Raw genomic sequence first — 19,952 nt, 5'->3', positions numbered from 1 at the left:
CATTTGGAACGTTCCACAACTGTTGGAGTCTGAATATTGAATCAAAAACCAGAAGTCTTGTTTAGAGTCTCTTCCAGCTCTTTATTCCAGTTTGGTAAAGTTACATTTTTCCATTTACCTGCTGCTCAGGTAACCCCCCCCCCCCCCAGGTCATTTATTAAACACCAGCCCCCCCCACCCCCCCCCCTCCTTTCACATTCTCAGTCCAGGCACACCATTTGTACAATAGGTCGTCATGACGTCACCCTCGCCGCGTCCACGCCCACCGACGGCGTTCAGAGTCGTGGACAGGGTGGACAGGCTCCGCCTCTCACGCCAGAGAGGAGGTGAGCTGTAGTCTAAAGGAAGCGCTGCGGGGCGATTTGTTCCGAGGGCGGCGTGCAGGCGTGCAGGCGTGCGTTAGCAGCGATGACCTCGAGTTTGGACGACAGCCGGGCCGTCGTTCAAGGACAGAGGAGATGAAGGAACAAAGGAAGAAGAACAAAGGAAAGGAGCAGCGGAGGGTAAATGCCCGATCCTCCTCCTCTCTTCAGTGTCTGAACGTTTAGGATCCAAAGGTGGCGGTTCGGTACCGACAGGGTTCCGCCCTGGTCCGAGGGCGCCGCCGCGACAGGAGCGCGATGCACAAACGGGAGGAAACGAGGAGCTTTTGTGTGGTCACGACATTGTGGTCGTATCCGCGTTGGTCCGAAAGGTTGGGGGTGTGACGAACATGCTGGCGCCGCCGGCCCCGGCCCGGCCCGGCCCGGGGTCGGCGCCGGGTCAGGGGGAGCGCGTCGGAGCCTCGTCCTCCGGCGCCTCTCTCTACCTGCCGAAGATGTTCTCGTACTCATGCAGTATGAGCTCCACGATCTGGTTCGGGTAGACCATGTGGACCGCCATGTTGAAGGTCTCGGTCTCGGGCCGCAGCAGCGTGGGGCCGAACACGATGGCCACGCTCTGGGTGGTCATGCGGTTTTCCTCCCCGTGGTCGATCACCCTAGAGGGACATTAAAAGATGTGACTTCTGATGGGGAGGAGAGGGGGATTGTGGGAGTTGTAGTTCTCTAGTGCCTGATAATAAATGATGGCAGACTAACTGATACAGGTGTTTTCACCCAGGCAGCCATAACTCTTTGATCATGAGTACGGCGCTTTGATGCGCGTCTTACTTGCGGAGGTGTTTGAAGAGCGCCTGCATGGTGTCGTGGTTCGGCCTCGGCAGCTGCTTGACCAGATCCTTGATGGCCTGAACTCGATGCTTGTAATCTGTGATCTCTGCAGGACAGAGGAGACCAAAGGCTGAAGGAACATCCAACCGTTGTTGCGTTGGGAGACGATTACACGGGGGATTAATGGGATTATGGGGCTTTTCCCCAGTGGCCAGGAGAGCGACAGGTACGCCTGTACAGATGGATTCTGGGTAATATTTAAGGTTTAAAATTTTACCCCAAAATCTTTCATCATATCAGCGAAGATCGACTGTTTTTTTTGGAGGATCATTAATATTCTAACTGAATGTTACTTCCTGGTGGCGAAGACCCAGGCTGGAGAAGGCACCGGTCCTTCTGCCGGACCTCAGCAGATCCAGAAGTGCAGGGAGGTTCTGGTTCTGGTTTGTGTAGAAAGCGCAGGACTCACTGATGGCGCTGACGAAGTCGTGGAACAGAGCGTAGGTGAAGAGCGGCTCCGGGAGCTCCCTGAAGTACATCTTCAACGCTCCGGTGGTCACGTGGATGTCCTCCCACTTCCCGTCCTGCAGGTTGACCTTCTCATCTGGACACAAAGGCTCCGCTCAGCCTGGATTGCGGCCCGGAATCGGAGGATCTGGACGGGAACTCACCGTGATCGACGGCGTAGCGCAGCTTCTGTATGACGGCCAGGTTCCCGCTAACTCTGTACAGCCCGTCAACGCAGAGACCTGCAGGGGACGAGGGGAGAAGGTGTCGATGAGCAGGGACCTGCAGGGGGAGCAGAGTCCGCCGCCTTTTTACCAGCACCTACAGCTGTTCTCCACGTGGTCGATGCACATCTTCACGAAGGCGGGCACCGTGGCGCTCTCCCTGTGACACAGATCGGACAGGCTGCAGCCGAACACCTGATCTGAGGGACGCAAACACAGGAGGGGGGGGTCAGACGAGGGGGACGCCACAGGGGGGCGACGCCAGGGGGCCGGCCCAGCACCTTTGATGTAGCCCTTGTCTCTGACGGCCTGCAGGGTTGGCCGGCGGGTCAGGAACTTCTTCAGCTTGTGTCGGGTTTTCTTGTTGTCGGAGGAGTCCATGCTGGTGGAGCTCTTCATGGCTGCAGGACAGAGACAGGACAGAGACAGGACAGCGTTGTCCACCGCTCGCCTCAACACAACTGAGGTTTCCCTTTGCATTCAAGCCCACACAGACCTCTGTTCTTCTTGGAGTCTCTGTGTTCTTTGTCCTTGTCGTGTTTCTCCACAGGAGACTCGGGCATGTCCTCCTCGATGGCCTCGTCAGACTCCCAGGCCTGATGCGCACAAACACAAACATCGGAACCGTCGGCGACCTCGGTGTGAAGCGGACTGAGGACAGACCTAAAGGCCTGGACTGGCAGGAGTCCTAGTGGAACTCACGTGGGTGCTGATGGAGTCCTGCAGCGCTCGGAACCATTCGTTGATGACGCCATCGTTATCCGACTGGATCAGAAGCTCGGTGCCCTGCCGAGTCTTCAGCTGCAGGAGAAACCGCTGGTGTTAAAAACACTGGCCGTGTGAAAAGACCCTGGAGATCAAAGCTTTTAGGTGTTCCTGCCGTCGACGCCTCACCTCGAGAACGTGCTTCTTGCTGGACTTGTCCTTGGACGCCCATTCCACGGCGCCCCCTCTCAGGTCCACGGTGAACTCTGGTTTGGACTGACTGGCTCCGAACTGGACAGAAGAAGAACAAATGGACCCCTGAGGTATGCGAAGGCGTGGAGAACCTGCTCGGGGACGTTAGCAGCGCTCTGTCATGGCGCTCTGGTTCATCATCCGGCCGGCTGCCGGCTTCAATAAAGGAAGCTCCGTAGGGAGCTACTAAACATGCTGCATGCTTGATGGAAATCTGTTTAGACGTGCTGGTGACTGGCAGCGTGGTCACGGGAACCACAAGTGAGGAGCCTGTAGCGCCCAGAGTCGAGGTGGGGCTCAGGTGGGGCTCAGGTGGGGCTCAGGTGGGGCTCAGGTGGGGCTCAGGTGGGGCTCAGGTGGGGCCGCTGTCGACGCTGCGCGTTAAGCTAAGTGAAAGGGTGCTTCGATTCCACAGAGCCGACTCCGTATGGTCCCGTGTGCTAGCGTGGAAGTGCGTCCGTACAAGCCCGCTGTGTAGAAGCGCATTCATGGTGCCTAAAAGAACGGAAGCGTGTTGTGGCCCAGCCCTGAGCTCACCAACACACCCCTGCAGGCCTCCACCAGTCGGTTTTTTCCTGAGCCATCTCGGGCCAAACACACACATCCGTCATGTCAGCACAGTCCTGCGACATGCTGACGAGCGGCCGCCTGTCAGAGCGTGACACAGGCGGGGAGGCCACATGCAGAGGAGGAAGAGGAGCAGAGAGGAGGAAGGAGGAAGCACATACAGAGGAGGATCTGTGGAGCTCAGAGGAGACAGCGGGGTGTTTCTTAGCAGCCGGCTTCCAGCTACTCAACAGCGACAGGAGAAATTCAGGAAGGGAGGCGCCGTTGTGGTACGGCTACATGGGTGGACGGAGCGGGACAGGACAGGGAAAATGGAGGGACGAGGAAGGGTTGTGGGGAGGGAAACCACAGGAGAGGGGATGAAACATGGAGGAGAGAGAGAGGTGAGGCCGGCGGTCGGGCCCCTGAAGGACCTCGGGCTCTTCCTGCCTCGGGATCTGGCTGGGATCTGTTTTGTGTCACTAACCCAGCTGGTGCCGCCTCCTTGACTCTTGGTAAACAGCAAAGCGGAACCTTGAAGCACGGTCCAGGAGGAAGTCCAGTTTTTCCTGCAGCACGAAGAGGGAATGTCGGAATATCAGACGGGTGAAAACAGCAGAATGAGCACCCGAGTTCCTCCGCTCACCTGACTTTCTTTCCGTGCTCAGTGATCTTTGTCATGTTCAGGAGGCCGCACTTCTGAGACGGCTGGAAGAGGACATAAAGTCATCAGCACACGCGTCACATTCTCCACAAACACTCGACGGCGAGGAGGAGGAAAACACATGGCGCTGAAGCACCATCCACCCCGCCACCAGAGCAATCACGTCTGCCTTCCTTAATCCCGCTCAACTCGCCCAAACATGACAGAGTGGATGCGGAACTCCGATTAAAACCAACCGCTACTTCCTTTAACATCCAGATAAAAATCTTCAAAGCGTCAAATATTAGGAAAAGCAGATGATTTGGAAGGCCGGACACAAAGCAAAGGAGGAAAAGAGAGGAAATAAAAGGTGTACTAACAGAGGTGGGGGGAGACGAAGGGCAGGAGTCAGAGTCGGGAGAGGGGGGCTGTGGGCCCAGAGGAGCGTCCTGCTGGGGAGACAGGGATGAAACATTCAACAACAACCGGAGGAGGAGTGAGCGGTGACGGAGACGGATGGGGGGGAGGGAGGGTGATTAGTGGAGCGATGATCAACTAAACTGTCCTCAATTAAAACTGCAGGCAGATTCTCATCATGCTGCATCTCTGAAACTCCTCCAGACAAATCACTGGTGATCGGAGGTTCGGATGAAGGGACTCAATCAGCTGGAGGAAGGAGGGGGGGGTGTGATTGTTACTCCTGGACATTTAGGACATGCAATCTCATGGTCCGCGGCGCCGGGCGGCTCGGGCCGACGACCTACTGACTTGGTGTTTGAAGGAGTGCGGGCGGGCGGAGCCTGGGCGGAAACGCCGGGTTTTTAACAGCCGCTGCAAAGCAAACCAGTCTAGTACTGAAACTCATGGCAGCAACACACAGTGAACAACCACACAGAGGTTAGATGACCCCACGGGCTCTGGAAACGCGCTTTTCCCCACATGTAGTGTCGTTTGCAGAGGTGCGAGTCAGACCTTGTCGCCGGGCTCGGACACAAAGGTGCTGTGTCTCCACTTGGTCAGGACGATGGGCTCCACCTGCCGCCTGTCCAAGCTGCGCGTCTTGGGAGCGTCTCCCGAGAGCTGAGGAGGGGAGTGGTTGTACTGGGAGGAGACAACAGCAGCTGTGGGACTCTGGAGGCTCCACACTTCACATTTATCAGGCTGAGCAGTGACTCAAAAGCTTCCTCCTCCCCTCCATCGTCTGGCATCATTAGACAGATTGTAGACTTACTCCTTTGATTCTCACCTTGGGAAGCTCCCACTCTGACCTTGAGCCGTCGGCGCTGTAGTAATAGGGTCGTCCCTGCTCGTCGACGTGCTTTAGCCACTAATGACGCACAGACAGACAGTGGAGGACCGTTAGACAACACGCTAGCCAGCTAACGTGAGCGCTAAACCCACAGGAAGGCATCAGGAATAAACGGCAACCCTTCCTTTGATGCCAGCCTGGATTATAAACAATTGCACTTGTACGTTAATTATTTCCAGTGTTAATTGTTAACGTTGCTTCTGTCCTGGTGTCAGAAACACGTTTTATATCAGAAATAAGACTTCTGCAGTGGTGATGTGTGCTACGCTGAGACCAGAGGTCTATTTAATGATCACAGAGGAAACATCTGAGTCATGCACTAGTGTAATACCCAGCATAAATCACCCCGAGTCACCAGTGAAGAAGCAGCAGATGAACCCCCGTGTGGCCGGTACCTTCTCGTTAGTAAAGTCGCTGATGTACAGCGTGTGTCCGTGCTCATCCATCTCTTCGGACCAGCCGCGAGGTGGCGAGCCATACTGACTGTCCGACTGGCTAGAGTAGGTACTGAAGCAGGTGTCCTCTGAAGACAGAGGCTGGAGGTGACCGACGGAGAGCGAGAGGAAGGGAAGGATAGAGGGAGAGAGAGAGAAAGGAGCCATCTATCATCGGTGAAGAGAGAGAGGGAGGAGAGAGAGAGAGAAATCACCACACAGTAAAGAGAGGAAAGACAACCATGCACCCCAAAACAGAACTGCCCCAAACCAGTTTAATACGCTAAAAGGAACCATAAAGCCCCAGAAAAGTAAAGAACCCCTGGCGATTATTCCGAGACTGTACTGACAGTGACGCCCCTCTGACTGTAGGTGGCAGTGTTGTGCAGTAAATAGCCACCCGTTCATTGTTCGCCACAAACACTCATTTCTCCCCTTGGAAAGGCTCTGAGGGCTGTTTTTGTGTTTCACATAGCTTCAGATGAAGGCTTGTGTCTGGCAAATCAAATGTGGAACGGTTGTCATAATTCTGCACATGCTGCTCCCACTCGTGCCGGATGCTGGCTCGGTGTTCTTGTTAAGGGGGGAGAGGGTGTGCACGCCGCCCAGACGTTCCATTGTGGGATAATTCTGTGTGTTTGATTAAAGTGAGCACTCCGAACTGTCGGCAGCAGTCCTGCATCTTCTGAGCCGCACCGGTAACCATGGAGACGTTTTTAAACTCCCGTGTAGGTCAGGTTTACTCCTACGTTAGCGCGTGTTTGCGTTTAGCTTTCACCATAACAGCTAAAATGTTTTCGATGACCCTCCACCGCCGTCAGGAGCGGGATCTATTTTCAACCCTGGCCGACAGCGACTGCTAAATGAACGAGTGTGCGGAGCCATGATGGGATGTTGACTGAGGGAAGGTTGAGCGTTTGTACCTCGGAGCTCTCGCCCGTGCTCTGGCTGTCGTGCCTGGAGCTCCCCGTGCTCACGTCCTTTGCTCGCGGCGGTTTCCAGGTCCTCTCCTGCGTGGAGCGGTTGTAATAAAAGTGCCTGCCGTTTTGATCCTTGTAGGTCTCCCAGTCACCCAGGACGTGAAGGGGGGAGCCGGCGGGGGCGGGGGGCAGGGTGCTCTGGGTGATCTTCAGCTCCTGGAGGTTGGTGTAGACGGGGGACTCTGAGCGGCCCTGGCCTGACGAAGACACGGTCTGAGGAGAGAAAGCATCAGCTGCACGTCAGCACAGGGACCGTCTGACCCCAGTTACACGTTAAAAACCTCCATGGCCGTTTCCACTGAGCTCCACGCGGAGCCATCACATCCCGCTCACCCCGCTGAACCCTGGACGCCACTGCAGCACAAAGGAAAAGCCTTTAACATCAAATGATGCGGCAAAAATGGCTCTGGGAACGGCTTGAGAGCGCTCGCTTTGACACGGAGCCGAGGAATTTAATGAACTCATACAGCAGACGTTGCGTAACGGAGCCACTGGCGCGCACGTCGGTTTGAAACGAGGAACAGAAACTGACGCAGCCCGAACACTGATGGAACAATTTGTCCAAATTCAGCACCACACACTAAGACGGAGAAGCTTTCAAGGACAGGAAGCGTTATCTTGTGATTAGAGACACGGCGCAACGTTTAAATGGAGCCCGGTTAAATGGGCTCAGCCGGTACTGAAAGCCTGCAGAAAAGTTCCCGTGGAACAGGACGCAGGAACCTGAACACAGAACGCTGAAAAAGTTTCAACACTGGCACGTGACAGGACACAGTTATCCAGTCTGAAAGGGGAATTTAGCATCTGCAGCATCGCTGCCGCTCCCGTCGAGGGCAGAATCAGCGAGATTATTTCATGCTCGATGATCCAAAACTAAATCAAAAAATAGAAGCAGCTTCCCAGCATGTGGGGCCGGAGAGGGCTGAAGTCATGTCAGGCATAGCAACACCGGCGATGTGCTGCACACAGATCAGTGAGGATGAAATATGCATGAAACCGCTGGAAACCCCCACAAAGATCCAATATAAAGCGGACCAGAAGCGGTCCCGGGACAGCAGCACCTGCTGCAGTTGACTGCCGATAAACCTCATTTCCAAGTTCCTTCCACCATCTCCGTTACCTCCGGGGGCGAGCAGGCGAACACCTCGTCGTCCTCCTCCTGATCCCACCTGCACAAACTTCGTCTCGAGCGGACCGCTGCCATCGTTCCCAGGGGTGTCTGCGGTGAATTCCCGTATAAGGCGGCGTGAGCATGTGATGCAGAGCCCAGGGGGCGGTCCTGATGGTGGACGGATGGCGGCCGTATTTCACCACCGCTGAGAGTTCCTGCTGCCTGGAAGGTGCTGAGGAGTTCCTCATTTATGTGGCCGTTATCAGCAGTTCCGCAGCAGCCTGGAGGACCTTTCGCACATTAACTTGTATTAAATCTGAAGTGGGAGAGGAAACGGCCCTGAACCGGAGCGTCCCTGTAGATATATTCCACGCGGCGTCCATTAGGGGGCAGCCTGACAACAACGTGTGGACGCGGGAGGGGGCGGAGCGGCGGGATGAGCCGTCCTCGCCTCTATCGCCGTCGGACACGGACGAACCTGCTCGGCTGCATGCCGCGCGGGAACATTCCCAGTTCTGACTGTGGGGAAAATCAACGGCGAACAGCAGGAAAAGTGTGCTCGCCCGTCAACGCCGCCGCCATTGCTGCTTCCATCGTGGCGAGGACGGCTCAGCACGCTCACACCGGACATGAGTGGAAACCGTTGCGTAATGGTAATGGGAAGTATTTAGCAGTTTTGGTATCCATGGGAACGGCTCCAGCGCAGGTGACATTTGCTTTCCGACGGTGGAGGTTTTTCCTCTGAGTCACACACGACCCACCTATATTTATCACACTTTAACATCCGGAGAAGTGATTCACAAATGTGAGTTAGATGAAGAGGTTACTGGGAGAACCAGGCTGGATCCCGGCTGGATGTTGGACAACTGAAACCAGAGTCGGACTGAAACCGGAAGCACGGGAAATAACGTGGCCCAGCGGCGCAAACAGAAACTCCTCAGGCTGTTGTGATGTGTCAGAAATTCCACAAAACTCCAGCAACAAAGAAAATAAAAGATTCAACTCAGACTCCGAAAATGGTCGAAATAAAGAAGTGGGAGGAAATAGAAAACACACACACACACACACACACACACACACACAACACACACACACACACACTCTCTGTTGGCAACACAACAGACCTCAAAGTGCTGGCAACACCCAAGGCCGTTACGCAACATCAGAGCATTTACGCTAAATTGGAGGCTAGAAAACCTGAAGTGGAGAATGTAAAGGATGTTTAAGTTAAGAGCTGCTGGAGTTAGCAGGCATGAGCTGGACGCTTCACCAGATAACCAGCGTAACAATACGGAGCCGTTATCTACATGGAACAGGGTCTTTCTGCGCCCCGGAGAGGCCGTGGGTCCAGTCAGCCAGCGTCACTTTTCAACCCGGGTCCAGCGCGGCGGCTCCGCTCCCGGGATGATGTCGTTGATCGAGAATTGCGTGACAAAATGTGTCAAAAGGCGCGAGTTCACGAGAGCGAGGAGTGATTAGTGTGGGAGGAAATGAACTCTCACTCTTTGTGTGCGCGTGTGTGTGTGTGTGTGTGTGTGTGCGTGTGACCATATGCTTGCGAGTCTGAATCAGCAGCTGTCAGGATACCCTGCCCTCTCCACAGGGGACGCACTCATTCCCCGCAGACATCATGCACAAACAGTGTCACTTCCTCAAAAGACGGAAGGAAAGATTCCCATCCGAGATCTGAAGGAACCGCTGAGCGGGGGGGGGGGGGCATCGGGCCACCCGCTGACTCGCTCTCCCTCTCCTGCCACGAGCGGAACACTCTGTCCTGGGAGAGTCGTGAGGAGGAGCGATGGAGGGAGGCAGCTTTGATTGGCTGAATAACCCCTAAAGGTCGTTTTACCTGAATAGCTGCAGCTAATGACGGGTGACTGCACGGTGCTTAGCACGCAGGAGCTAATGAGTGTGTGTGTGTGTGTGTGATTACATAAGAGGAGTGGGGTGGCGTCAGTGCTGGGACAGGGGATGTGTTGACGTGCACTAATGGGTCCTCTCTCATCTGAGTCGGGTTCTGAGGAGGCTTGAACTCCAAACCCGGATCCATATTCTCCATCAGGATTACGCAACTGCACCACCAGCCTTCCGATGGAATCTTGATCACTGCTGATGGATGTTTGCGTCCTCACGCGTCTGAGGATCAAGATACAGGCAACCCCGACCGGTCCCGGTCCGTTTCAGCCATGTTCGGAGCACTCACGGCCGGAGCCACGCGCATTCTTAGCTGCTCCAATCCACCGTTGATGACCGCGAGACCACTTGTTAGCATGACTGAGCCGACGCCGTTCCCCTGCAAATATTGGCCCCTTCGGCCAAATGTCAAGGACGACGTGCGCGGGCAGGTGAGAGCGCTCACACGCCCACGCCGTCAGCAGCACCGCGTGTCTACAGAACAACAGACGGCACCACTCCAACGGAGCAGAAGCTCTCTGTGACCTTTCCACGGTTCCCTAATCCTGATATATCGGCGCCTCTTTTACGATACATCAAATTAAAAAAAAACAGACCCACAGTCAAACTTAACGGGCTGGAAAACAACAGAAAAAGGAGGTTTTCACGCCGTCGGGTCCAGAGTGCCGTTAAAACACAGTTAAACAGCACGAAGGGGCACAATAACGGCAATGTGGGGAGATTGAGCAGCAGCACGCGAACAATAAATGACACGGCAATTAAAAGCAGGCTAAGAAGGCAATTAGACGAGCATGGAGCGCAATTAAACTTGACAATGTGCTCAGACATCCCTCAAAACTCTGTCGGCGCTCATTAACGGCGCTACGACGGCGTTACCAGTATTTAAATCACTGGAAGCTAATGAGCACATTTCAAATGCTGCTTACACTTGAGGCAAACCTGCGAGACTTGACTGGAACTACCGGGGTTGGTAGTTTGGTAGTTTGGTCACTGGCTCCACATTCTTTCCACCAGCGGGATCGTGCAGCAACACGTCTGCACGCTTTAATGAATGTGGAGGAGGGAAGGGAGGACAACCTTTCTGCTCCGCTACCGACCAGGAAGAGTCCACGTGCCTCGACCTGCTGGAGGAGGCGGCGGCGGGGCAATTAAAGAGCAGCTATGAGGAAGAGGCAACGCTCCAGGATGATGCTGCCGGCTCATGTCACAACGCCTCCATTGAGTCAGGTTAAAACTTCAAATATGAGCTCCAGAGAAACACATAGTTGATATGGTTAGAAAAATAGAGCCAGGCTAAGACTAGAGCCAGGCTAAGACTAGAGCCAGGCTAAGACTAGAGCCAGGCTAAGACTAGAGCCAGGCTAAGACTAGAGCCATGCTAAGACTAGAGCCATGCTAAGACTAGAGCCATGCTAAGACTAGAGCCATGCTAAGACTGGCCTTAACATCTGGAGGCCGACAGTAAATACGGCATCATCCAGAAAGATAAAAACAATCCTCGTCTTTTCTTGGTCCTCAGAGGAGCTGAGTGCTAAAATGCTAACCCCCATGGCTAAATGCTGCACCTTGTTGTGCCAACTTTAAACTGACGTGAAATCCAGCTCATCACACTTCAATAATTGAAATGACTTGTAAAACAAGAGGCCAGAGCGAAGAGGAGCGCGTGTGAAAGTGCCAGACAACAACAGGCGCTTTGTTCCTCCCGCCGTGATTCAGCCAGCATCAGAAAGTGCTCTGGAAACGGCCGCAGCCCAGCAGCCACCAGGCCTGTATTTCTGGTCCTGGATACAAATGAGGAGTCTGGATTTGAACCTGCTTGCATGAAACCAGTTCAACATGATGGGGGGGGGGTGACGCGGGGGGTGACAGAGGGGTGACGGAGGGGATGGGGGGGGGCACTTTGCACAGAAAATAACAAATGTGGAATTTTATGTTTGATGCAAACAAAATAGGCAGCAGGAGATGAGGTAGGAAGGAGAGGCTAAAATAGGGCGCTAATCTAATCTAGAGTTGCAGTTAAGGAGCTTCCAGCCTACAGGACACCAGAGGAAGAGCAGGCGATGCACGTGCACGCCAGCGTGCGTTTAAAGAGGAAGAGCAGGCGATGCACGTGCACGCCAGCGTGCGTTTAAAGAGGAAGAGCAGGTGATGCACGTGCACGCCAGCGTGCGTTTAAAGCATGTTAGTGAAGCTGGCGGGTAAATAATTCGGCACCGAAACACCAGATCGGTGGTGACATGTCATATTCTGAGACCAGAGAGGGGAGCATCTGTTCATGCGACCATCCTGGTTTCTTCATCCTCTGACCTTTGACCTGGAGCAAAACCAGCTGACATCACTGATCGAGCTGCACAACGGAAAAGGTTTAAAAAGATCTGCCTCCATAAAACCCCGTTAATTTAATCGCTTCCAGCTGCACACGAGGCCAAATTCGTTACTGTGGGCGTGGTTTGTGTGTCTGTGTGTGTGTGTGTGTGTGTGGGGGGGGGGGGGGGGAGGGGCAGACATCAGGTCAGGTGACCCGGCGGTGGCCTGCAAGAGCGCCGATGACCATACGGACCTGCCCGCTACGGCTAAGCTAATAGCAGTGTGTTTGAATAGTTTAAAGGCTACATTCAGTTTCTCACACACACACACACACACACACACACACACACACACACACACACACACACACACACACACACACACACACACACACACACACACACACACACACACACACACACACACAGGGGCAGGGCACAGAAACAATCCTTTATTTACACTGAGGCCGGCAGATTATACGGTTCAGGCGGCTCTCGGTCATTAAGTGGCAGCTCAGATTTCTGGTGGAGGTTTGAGCCCAGAACAGACAGAAAGCTGTGTCTGAAGACAGGGAAGAGTCCTCCAAAGGCAGCCAGAACCTGCTCGCTCCCCCCAGAGCTCCTCCGACTCCCGCCTGTGCCCTCCGCCGCCATCAGCAGCTACAAACAGAGGTTCACCCGCTAGCCTCCCTCCGTCTGCCCCGAGCTCGTCTCACCAACCAGCCGTCCAAACAAGTGTTACGTAGCCGGAGCTTATGAAACCAAGCGTGGCGAGCGCGCCCTCTCATCCACCCCCCCCCACCGTCCCGTCGCACCACCCGTGCGCTCCCGCAGCAGAGTCGCTTTGTCACGGCGCGGCGGCTGGAAAAAGCTGCCCGATCGGCCGTCTGAACCCGTCTGGGATCCAAACACGCCGGTGCGAGTGTGTCGGGGAATCTCCCCTCCACGACGACACAGGTTGCCGACGGCCCTGTGATGACGTCGCTCCGTGCTGGAGCGTCTTACCGTCTCATTCCCGTCGGGGTACATCCTGTCCTGTAGCCACGCCGCCGGCGGCGCCGCCGCTACAGAGGGATTGTGACGGAGCCGCGCCGCTGACAGGGAGGATGCGGAGAAACGCAGCAGCTATCTGCTATCCACACACTCTCTGGCTGACTGACATGTCACTGTGATAAGCAGATAAAGCCTCCGTGGGGGGGCCACTCCAGCAGACGCCGGTCCCCCCCCACAGGTCCTTACATAAACAGAGTGACCCGTCAGTGACGCTCTCTCTCTCCGAGCTGCCACCACAGCTTGACCTGCCGCTCGGAGCGGCACACGAAGCAGGACGGAGCGGCAGGAGCTGGAAACACACAAATCTGGGATTAGGAAAAGCTGCGCAGGGTCGATAAAGCACATCTGCCTTTACACTTTGCACCGGATGATCCGTTCAATCGCGGCTGAGGAGATCCAGGAAACGGAACACGGGCCAGTGGGAGAATCCCAGCGTTGAATCCTGAGCTTTTCTTGGCTGTTTGGGTCCGAACGTGTTGCAAAAGCCTTCGGGACTCAACGACGAGCCAGAAAACCGAGCCGTCTGCACGACTCCGCTGGGACGTTCCCGCTCATTCCCAGCGGAGTCCCGTTTGCTGCGTCACTTTTGTTTAACAAGGAGACATCTGGGACGCTCCGATCCGCAAACACAACAGAACCCACGGGGGGAAGCGTTTCGCCACGGCGCTCAAGACGGAGACTTCGCCGGCCCGTGACAAAAACAGCACGTTCCCGAAGCCACGCCGGTCATTCCAGAACGGGGGGAGACAGAATCCTAATCAAGGCCGCCATCTGGTCGGATCCACGGTGACCCAGATGAGAGGAGTCGTGGGTGTTTGTGACAGGAGGTCACCAGCTGTGATCTGGAATCTGTCAGCAAGATGGTAGAGAACCCAAGAAACCAACCTAAAACCATCTAATTTGGATGATTTCCCTGTCCAGGAAACACACACACACACACACACACACCTAACACCTAACCCTTCACACTCGGGGTCCAGGGGAAGGTCATGGGCGTTCGACCCCCCCCTCCACTCCAACATGTTGGGGGCAGCAGCCCAGTTTTAATGTGCGGAGACGATAATGGGACGTCGGTGCCAACAGCGTTTATTGTTCTGGCTGCCGGGTCGTTAGGAGCCTGAAGACAGAGCGGTGACGAACATCAGGCTGAGGAGGTGCAGTCAAGCAGCAAATTAAAACCCCGACAACCTGGCAGCCATCATTCTGCAGCTACAGGGGACCTCTGCTCCGGGGGGGGAGGGGGGGGGCAGCCCGCCGTGGCCGCCTCGCGTCAGAATCCGAGCAGAACTTTCCAGCCCGTCAGCTGAATCCGCACACCTCCGATTCGGCAGCCAGACAAAAACAGCCGGTAAACAAAAGACGGCAACTTAGAATTAAAGCTTGGCTGCAGCCGGAGGAGGAGCTGGGTCAGACCAGAACCTTCACACGGGCGTAAAAGCTGTAATTTCACTCTTTCACAGCGATGTGGGAAAAACCTGGAAAAGGTCAATGGGAAGTCGGAGACGCGGTGGCACTCCTGGACCTGCTGGGAGGGGGGGGGGCTAAAACTGCTGATAACCCACAACGGTACCGACACCACCTGAAACCACAGCCCTGTTACAGGAAGGAAGTCCACTGTGGCTCTGAAACTGTACACGCTTGCTGTCAGCTGACCTTTAAAGCACATTATAGGAGTCGGGGGGGGTCAGTGATCCGAGGTCAGTGCATCGAAACAGCCCAACTCATTTACACTGGAAAGGGGCCTGAGAAGCCCCCCCCCCCCCCCCAGACTGACCCTCTGACTCCGTGACCAAACACTCCCGAGGCCTCGTTCTCCCTTACACACAAGTCTCTGACCCGGGGGGGGGGTCAGGTCAGGTCACTAAACCAGGACCGACAGCTGACGTGTGAGCAAATAAAGGGATTTAAATGAGAAATGTGGGAGAGATTAGAGCCGGAACATCCGCACCCGCAGTTAAACCAGATATGGTGCCACTGAAAGAGGAAGTTCAAACCACACGGATGCACCAGCTGCAGCCACACCTGGAATAATGGGAAGTACTGCACTCGGCCACCGGGGGGCGCTCTGGCGCCACCTTCAGATCAGGCTTCTGTCGGGGTGCCTTTACCTGGAGCTGTTCGGTGGAGCTGCTGCTCATTTCGTCTCCCGACTCCGAGTCGTTGGTGCGTCTCTCTTCGCCCGCAGAGTCGCAGCCCTGGGTACTGTCCACGTCCAACGGCGCCCGGACCAGCTCGGGGGACCGGGCTCTGGCGCGAGGTAACGTGCTGGACTTGCCTCTGGTGTCGGGGTGGGGGCCCTCTGCCAGGGCCCGGTCGTGGTCGGTGGGGGAGCCGGGGGTCCGATGGTTGTTGCTGTCCCTGCGGTGGATGGGGGGGCTGAAGCGGTCGGTGGCGGCCGTCTGTGCGGACGGCGAGCGCCGGTAGCTGGACTCCTGCCTGTGAAGGTTCTCTGCAGGCTGGTTTTGCAGCCCCAGGTCCAGACTGGTGGGCTTTCCCTTGACCGCGGAGGCGTTATGTGGAGGCGGGTTCCCGGAGGCAGCAGGAGGATGTGGGAGGGGCTTAGGGGGCGGCATGAGAGCTTTGCGGACCTCCCGTACATACTGGGCAGGGACGTAAAAGGCTTTGGAGCCCTCCTCCTTCCTCACCTGCCACCAGTCCTCGTTGGTCTTCTTGACCAGCATGTAACACTCCCCCTGGTGGATGGTAATGACGCGGTTCTTGGCCTTGTACTCGTAGTCGTACTCCACCTCGATGTAGACCTCGCCCGGGGCGATGGGCAGGTCCGCCATGACGCCTCAGGAGTGTCCACAGGGCTGCTCACCACCGCAGGAAGACGTTCACCAGCATGGCTTCATCAGAAGAGCTGGAGGAGCAAACAAGGGCGGTTAAAGAGCACCAACACTCCTCTGATCCTCCGTTTGCTAATGAAGATCAGTCAAGCTGCAAGTGAAGCAAGCTGAGATTAGCTGAATCACACCGTCTCACACACACACACACACACACAGAGACAGACACACACACACACATAGTTTCCCGCTGAGGTCACATGTTGTACACACACACCTTCAACCACATGAGCGCTACAGTGAGTCCACGAAGCTCTTTTTAATAATTCTCATTACTCAGCTGATGCTAAGAGTGTTTGCAGGTAATGTAGCCAGACGTTAGCATGGAATTGTAACTTTCTTTGATATCAAACTAAGCTTTATAAAGTCTGAGGTGAAGGTTTGCCCAGAGGCAGGATGAGCTCTTCTGCGATAGCCTCAGGCTCCTTCTGTTCCATAAATAAAGGAGGACAGTGAAGCTAACGCTAAAGCTAGCTGAAGAAAAACAACTCCTACACCGCGTACGGCTGTAGGAGTCTCACCTCTGCTGCTACAGGCTGCAGATGCATGACAACACCAGCTTCTGAGTTTGGGATATTCCTGGAATGCCGGTAAAACAGAGCCAAAAATGTCTTTTATCTGCAGAGAGTGGAAGCCAGCGTGGCCTCAAACCGACATGCCAAGATGGTAAACATGCAACACGCTAGCTTTGTCACGCTAACTCCAGATCTCAGACACGAAGCATAACCTCTGCTGCCATTGTGGCGTTCCACACTGTGTGTATATATATAAATATATCAGGAAGGGTCATTATGAGCCGGTCCTGGTTAGAGGACAATTAGGTCTCAACCCCTGGATCAATCCTGATAGAGCGACCGCAGGAATAAATAATCTCTCCTGGACTGATAAATGAGCAGCTTTCACCCTCAGATATCGCCGACTCTTTGCAATAACTCGGCCGATATCGACCACAAACGCCGGCTGATCAATAAAACTCATTGATTGCAGATGGGCAGAAGCCAGAGTTGCACAACAGACCCGAGTCCGCTAAGCTAGAGCCCAGCTAACATCCATGCTAATGCTAAAGAACAAAGAGGAAGTCCGAAGCCTTCAAAATAAACAGGTAAACATTACAAACATCGACACTTTTTCTCCCCACAGGTTACTATGGTTACAAAAACCCCAACCAGCGACGAGAGCTCCTTCTGGATGTCAGACGCAGGCGGCGCCGGTCGGCCTGTTGTCCGATGGGCTCCGATTAATCCCTCAGCACAAATCTCCTCAGAGCCTAATCAGCCCTTAATTTGATGTGAGGTTAATGAGCTTGAAGGTGGACGGGTGGGCTGGAAGACACGAAGGTGGAGCCCTGATGGGGGGCCAGAGCCCTGAGGAAGAGCCGAGGAAGAGCCAAGGAAGAGCCGAGGAAGAGAAGAGGAAGAGCCGAGGAAGAGCCGAGGAAGAGCCGAGGAAGAGCCGAGGAAGAGCCGAGGAAGACCCAAGGAAGAGCCGAGGAAGAGAAGAGGAAGAGAAGAGGAAGAGAAGAGGAAGAGAAGAGGAAGAGAAGAGGAAGACCCAAGGAAGAGCCGAGAAAGAGCCGAGGAAGAGCCGAGGAAGAGCCGAGGAAGAGCCGAGGAAGAAATGTGGAAGAGAAGAGGAAGACCCAAGGAAGAGCTGAGGAAGAGCCGAGGAAGAGCCGAGAAAGAGCCGAGGAAGAGCCGAGAAAGAGCCGAGGAAGACCCAAGGAAGAGCCGAGGAAGACCCAAGGAAGAGCTGAGGAAGACCCAAGGAAGAGCCGAGAAAGAGCCGAGGAAGACCCAAGGAAGAGCCGAGGAAGACCCAAGGAAGAGCCAAGGAAGAGCCGAGAAAGAGCCGAGGAAGACCCAAGGAAGAGCCGAGGAAGAGCCGAGGAAGAGCAGAGGAAGAGCTGAGGAAGAGAAGAGGAAGACCCAAGGAAGAGCTGAGGAAGAGCTGAGGAAGAGAAGAGGAAGACCCAAGGAAGAGCTGAGGAAGAGCCGAGGAAGAGCTGAGGAAGAGCCGAGGAAGAGCAGAGGAAGAGCTGAGGAAGAGAAGAGGAAGACCCAAGGAAGAGCTGAGGAAGAGCCGAGGAAGAGCTGAAGAAGAGCCGAGGAAGAGCTGAAGAAGAGCCGAGGAAGAGCCGAGGAAGAGCCGAGGCGAGCTGGGAGCCTCTGCTGCCGTCAGCACATGTCCAGACACACCCTCCCCACTTCTACTGACTCAGCAAAACACCAAGCGGCACCTTTGGAGGGAGGATCTCAGCGGGTGCACGATGTTTTCGCCAGGACGCGACCGAGCGGCAGCGATGGGGGCCGACAACAGAGAGAGGAACTCGTTAAGGAAGCAGAAGCAGCTTTTCAGAGCAATTATCAAGCCGGCTGAGCCAATAACCCACACGGAAGGAGCAATGGATCCCTGCCCGAGGGATCTACTTTCTTTCAACACAACAATCCCTCAGAGATCCACCGACAGCAGTTTCTGTGTGGCCGTGAGAGGAGCCTCTCTGAGCCTCTCAGGGTGGATGAAGTGATCTGTGGGGTGAAGCAGGCCGACGATGTCCTGGGGAAGCGAGCAGAGCGAAAGTAGGCCTGTTTCCTTTCATAGCCCGGCCTCGGCACAGCCTGGCCCACTTAAGCACCTCTCGGCCCGTCTCTTTCCGTGAAACCCAACTCCCCAGGGTCCGTCACAACCGGCACAGCCACGGCGGCCTTGAACCTGACAAACCGCACCGGCGCAGTTGCCGCGGCGATGGCGAGCAGGTGGTGGCGGGTGCCGTTCCCCAGGAAGAGTCAGCAGCCCATAAATCGCCTCTTTATGGCGGCACCCGAGTTACAGCACAGCCAGGGAGCGGAGGTCTGACGTCACACTCACCTGGCGTATTCACGCATGTTGCTCTGCGCAGAGGTCAGATTTACCACGGAGGGTCGAAGCCCTGGGAAGGGATTTGATTTTAAATATAGACACTGTGTGTCTATATATATAAATAGGAGCACACATTACGGTCACTTTTCCTGGTTGTCCACGTTGTGCAACTGCAGCCTCCAGAGATGATATAATCCCAACGCTGGGAACATTTAGTGGAATTTTTGGAACGTAAACTGTCAGCCACAAACTGTTGGTCGGTGTTGACATCGGCAGGATCGTTTCGCGTCGACAACGTCGCGCAGGTGCACGAAAAACGCCTCTGAAAAACGGCGCAAAGTTCAGGTGAATCACGCCGCGAGGTTAAAACAACTCACCTGCGGAGGTCTCAAATCTGCTTCATATTTGCAGCTCCGCCGCATCTATGGGGGTTAAGGTCCAAACTAATGAATAAATGAGTTGATTAACAACAACCCCGCAGGACCCAAACGTTGAGAAACGCCTGTCAAAATGGCGAAATTGTTGGTTTTGCCAACTTTGACAGCTCCGGTCCGTCCGGAGATCCCCCACCTGCGGAGGCTCTGAAGGACACTCCCGGTGGCTTCGTGAACCGAACCGGGCGTGTGGTGAAGCTCGGGTCGATGGTTACAGCTCGCACCTCGCACAAAAGCTCACTTTTAAGCACCTGTCTCGTCGCGGGGCTGCTGCTAACGTTAGCGGGCTAATTAGCTTCCTGGCTAAACATTCCACCGTGTCCCGAACACCTCCGCAGTCGGACCGGACCTACCTTCTCTCCCGGTGCGAAGCAGTTCTCGGAGGGAAGAGAGACGCCCTCCAGGTGCCCCAGGTGCGGTTAGGTTGCCGTTTATCTCCCTGCCGACCGGCCACCGAGTCAAAGTCGCTGGTTACTTGTCAGGTTTGTGAGAGCGGCGCTCCGTCCCGGTGTAATCCGCAGCAGCGTCGCTGGGCTGTGGACTCCGCTGCCCAGCCAACTTTGGCAATACCTTCAGTGGAAAAGATCGTCTATGGAGACGATGCGCCACTAACAGGCCTTTTCAGGCCCTGCTGTGGGCGCCCAGATCAACTTTACCGCAGTCTTTTTCTGACGCAAATTC

General features: G+C 55.2%; 1 protein-coding gene across 18 annotated transcripts; it reads right to left on the bottom strand.

Moving 5' to 3' along the window:
- Positions 1-186: 186 nt before the first annotated feature.
- LOC101062938 (rho GTPase-activating protein 12) lies at positions 187-19,915 on the bottom strand. 18 transcript variants are annotated; one of them, XM_029830438.1, is made up of 19 exons: positions 19,625-19,914; positions 15,244-15,998; positions 6,695-6,964; positions 5,733-5,939; positions 5,260-5,355; positions 5,001-5,129; positions 4,797-4,859; positions 4,409-4,480; positions 4,032-4,093; positions 3,873-3,954; positions 2,777-2,878; positions 2,585-2,683; positions 2,379-2,478; positions 2,164-2,283; positions 1,984-2,082; positions 1,823-1,900; positions 1,621-1,755; positions 1,152-1,257; positions 187-979 (listed from the first exon to the last, which is right to left on the bottom strand). In XM_029830438.1, the coding sequence occupies exons 2-19, from the start codon at positions 15,922-15,924 to the stop codon at positions 805-807; spliced, it is 2,676 nt and encodes an 891-aa protein (XP_029686298.1). In that variant the 5' UTR covers positions 15,925-15,998; positions 19,625-19,914; the 3' UTR covers positions 187-804. The 18 variants fall into 18 exon arrangements, with proteins under 18 accessions (XP_029686298.1, XP_029686299.1, XP_029686300.1 ...); XM_029830439.1 differs by having other exon boundaries at positions 4,409-4,477; XM_029830440.1 differs by having other exon boundaries at positions 5,275-5,355; positions 19,625-19,909.
- Positions 19,916-19,952: the final 37 nt, after the last annotated feature.

The sequence above is a fragment of the Takifugu rubripes genome, chromosome 22, assembly GCF_901000725.2.
Source record: "Takifugu rubripes chromosome 22, fTakRub1.2, whole genome shotgun sequence".
NCBI classification, from domain to species: Eukaryota; Metazoa; Chordata; class Actinopteri; order Tetraodontiformes; family Tetraodontidae; genus Takifugu; species Takifugu rubripes.
The sequence above is the reverse complement of the archived record's forward strand: the minus strand, read 5'-3'. Positions and strand labels throughout refer to the sequence as shown.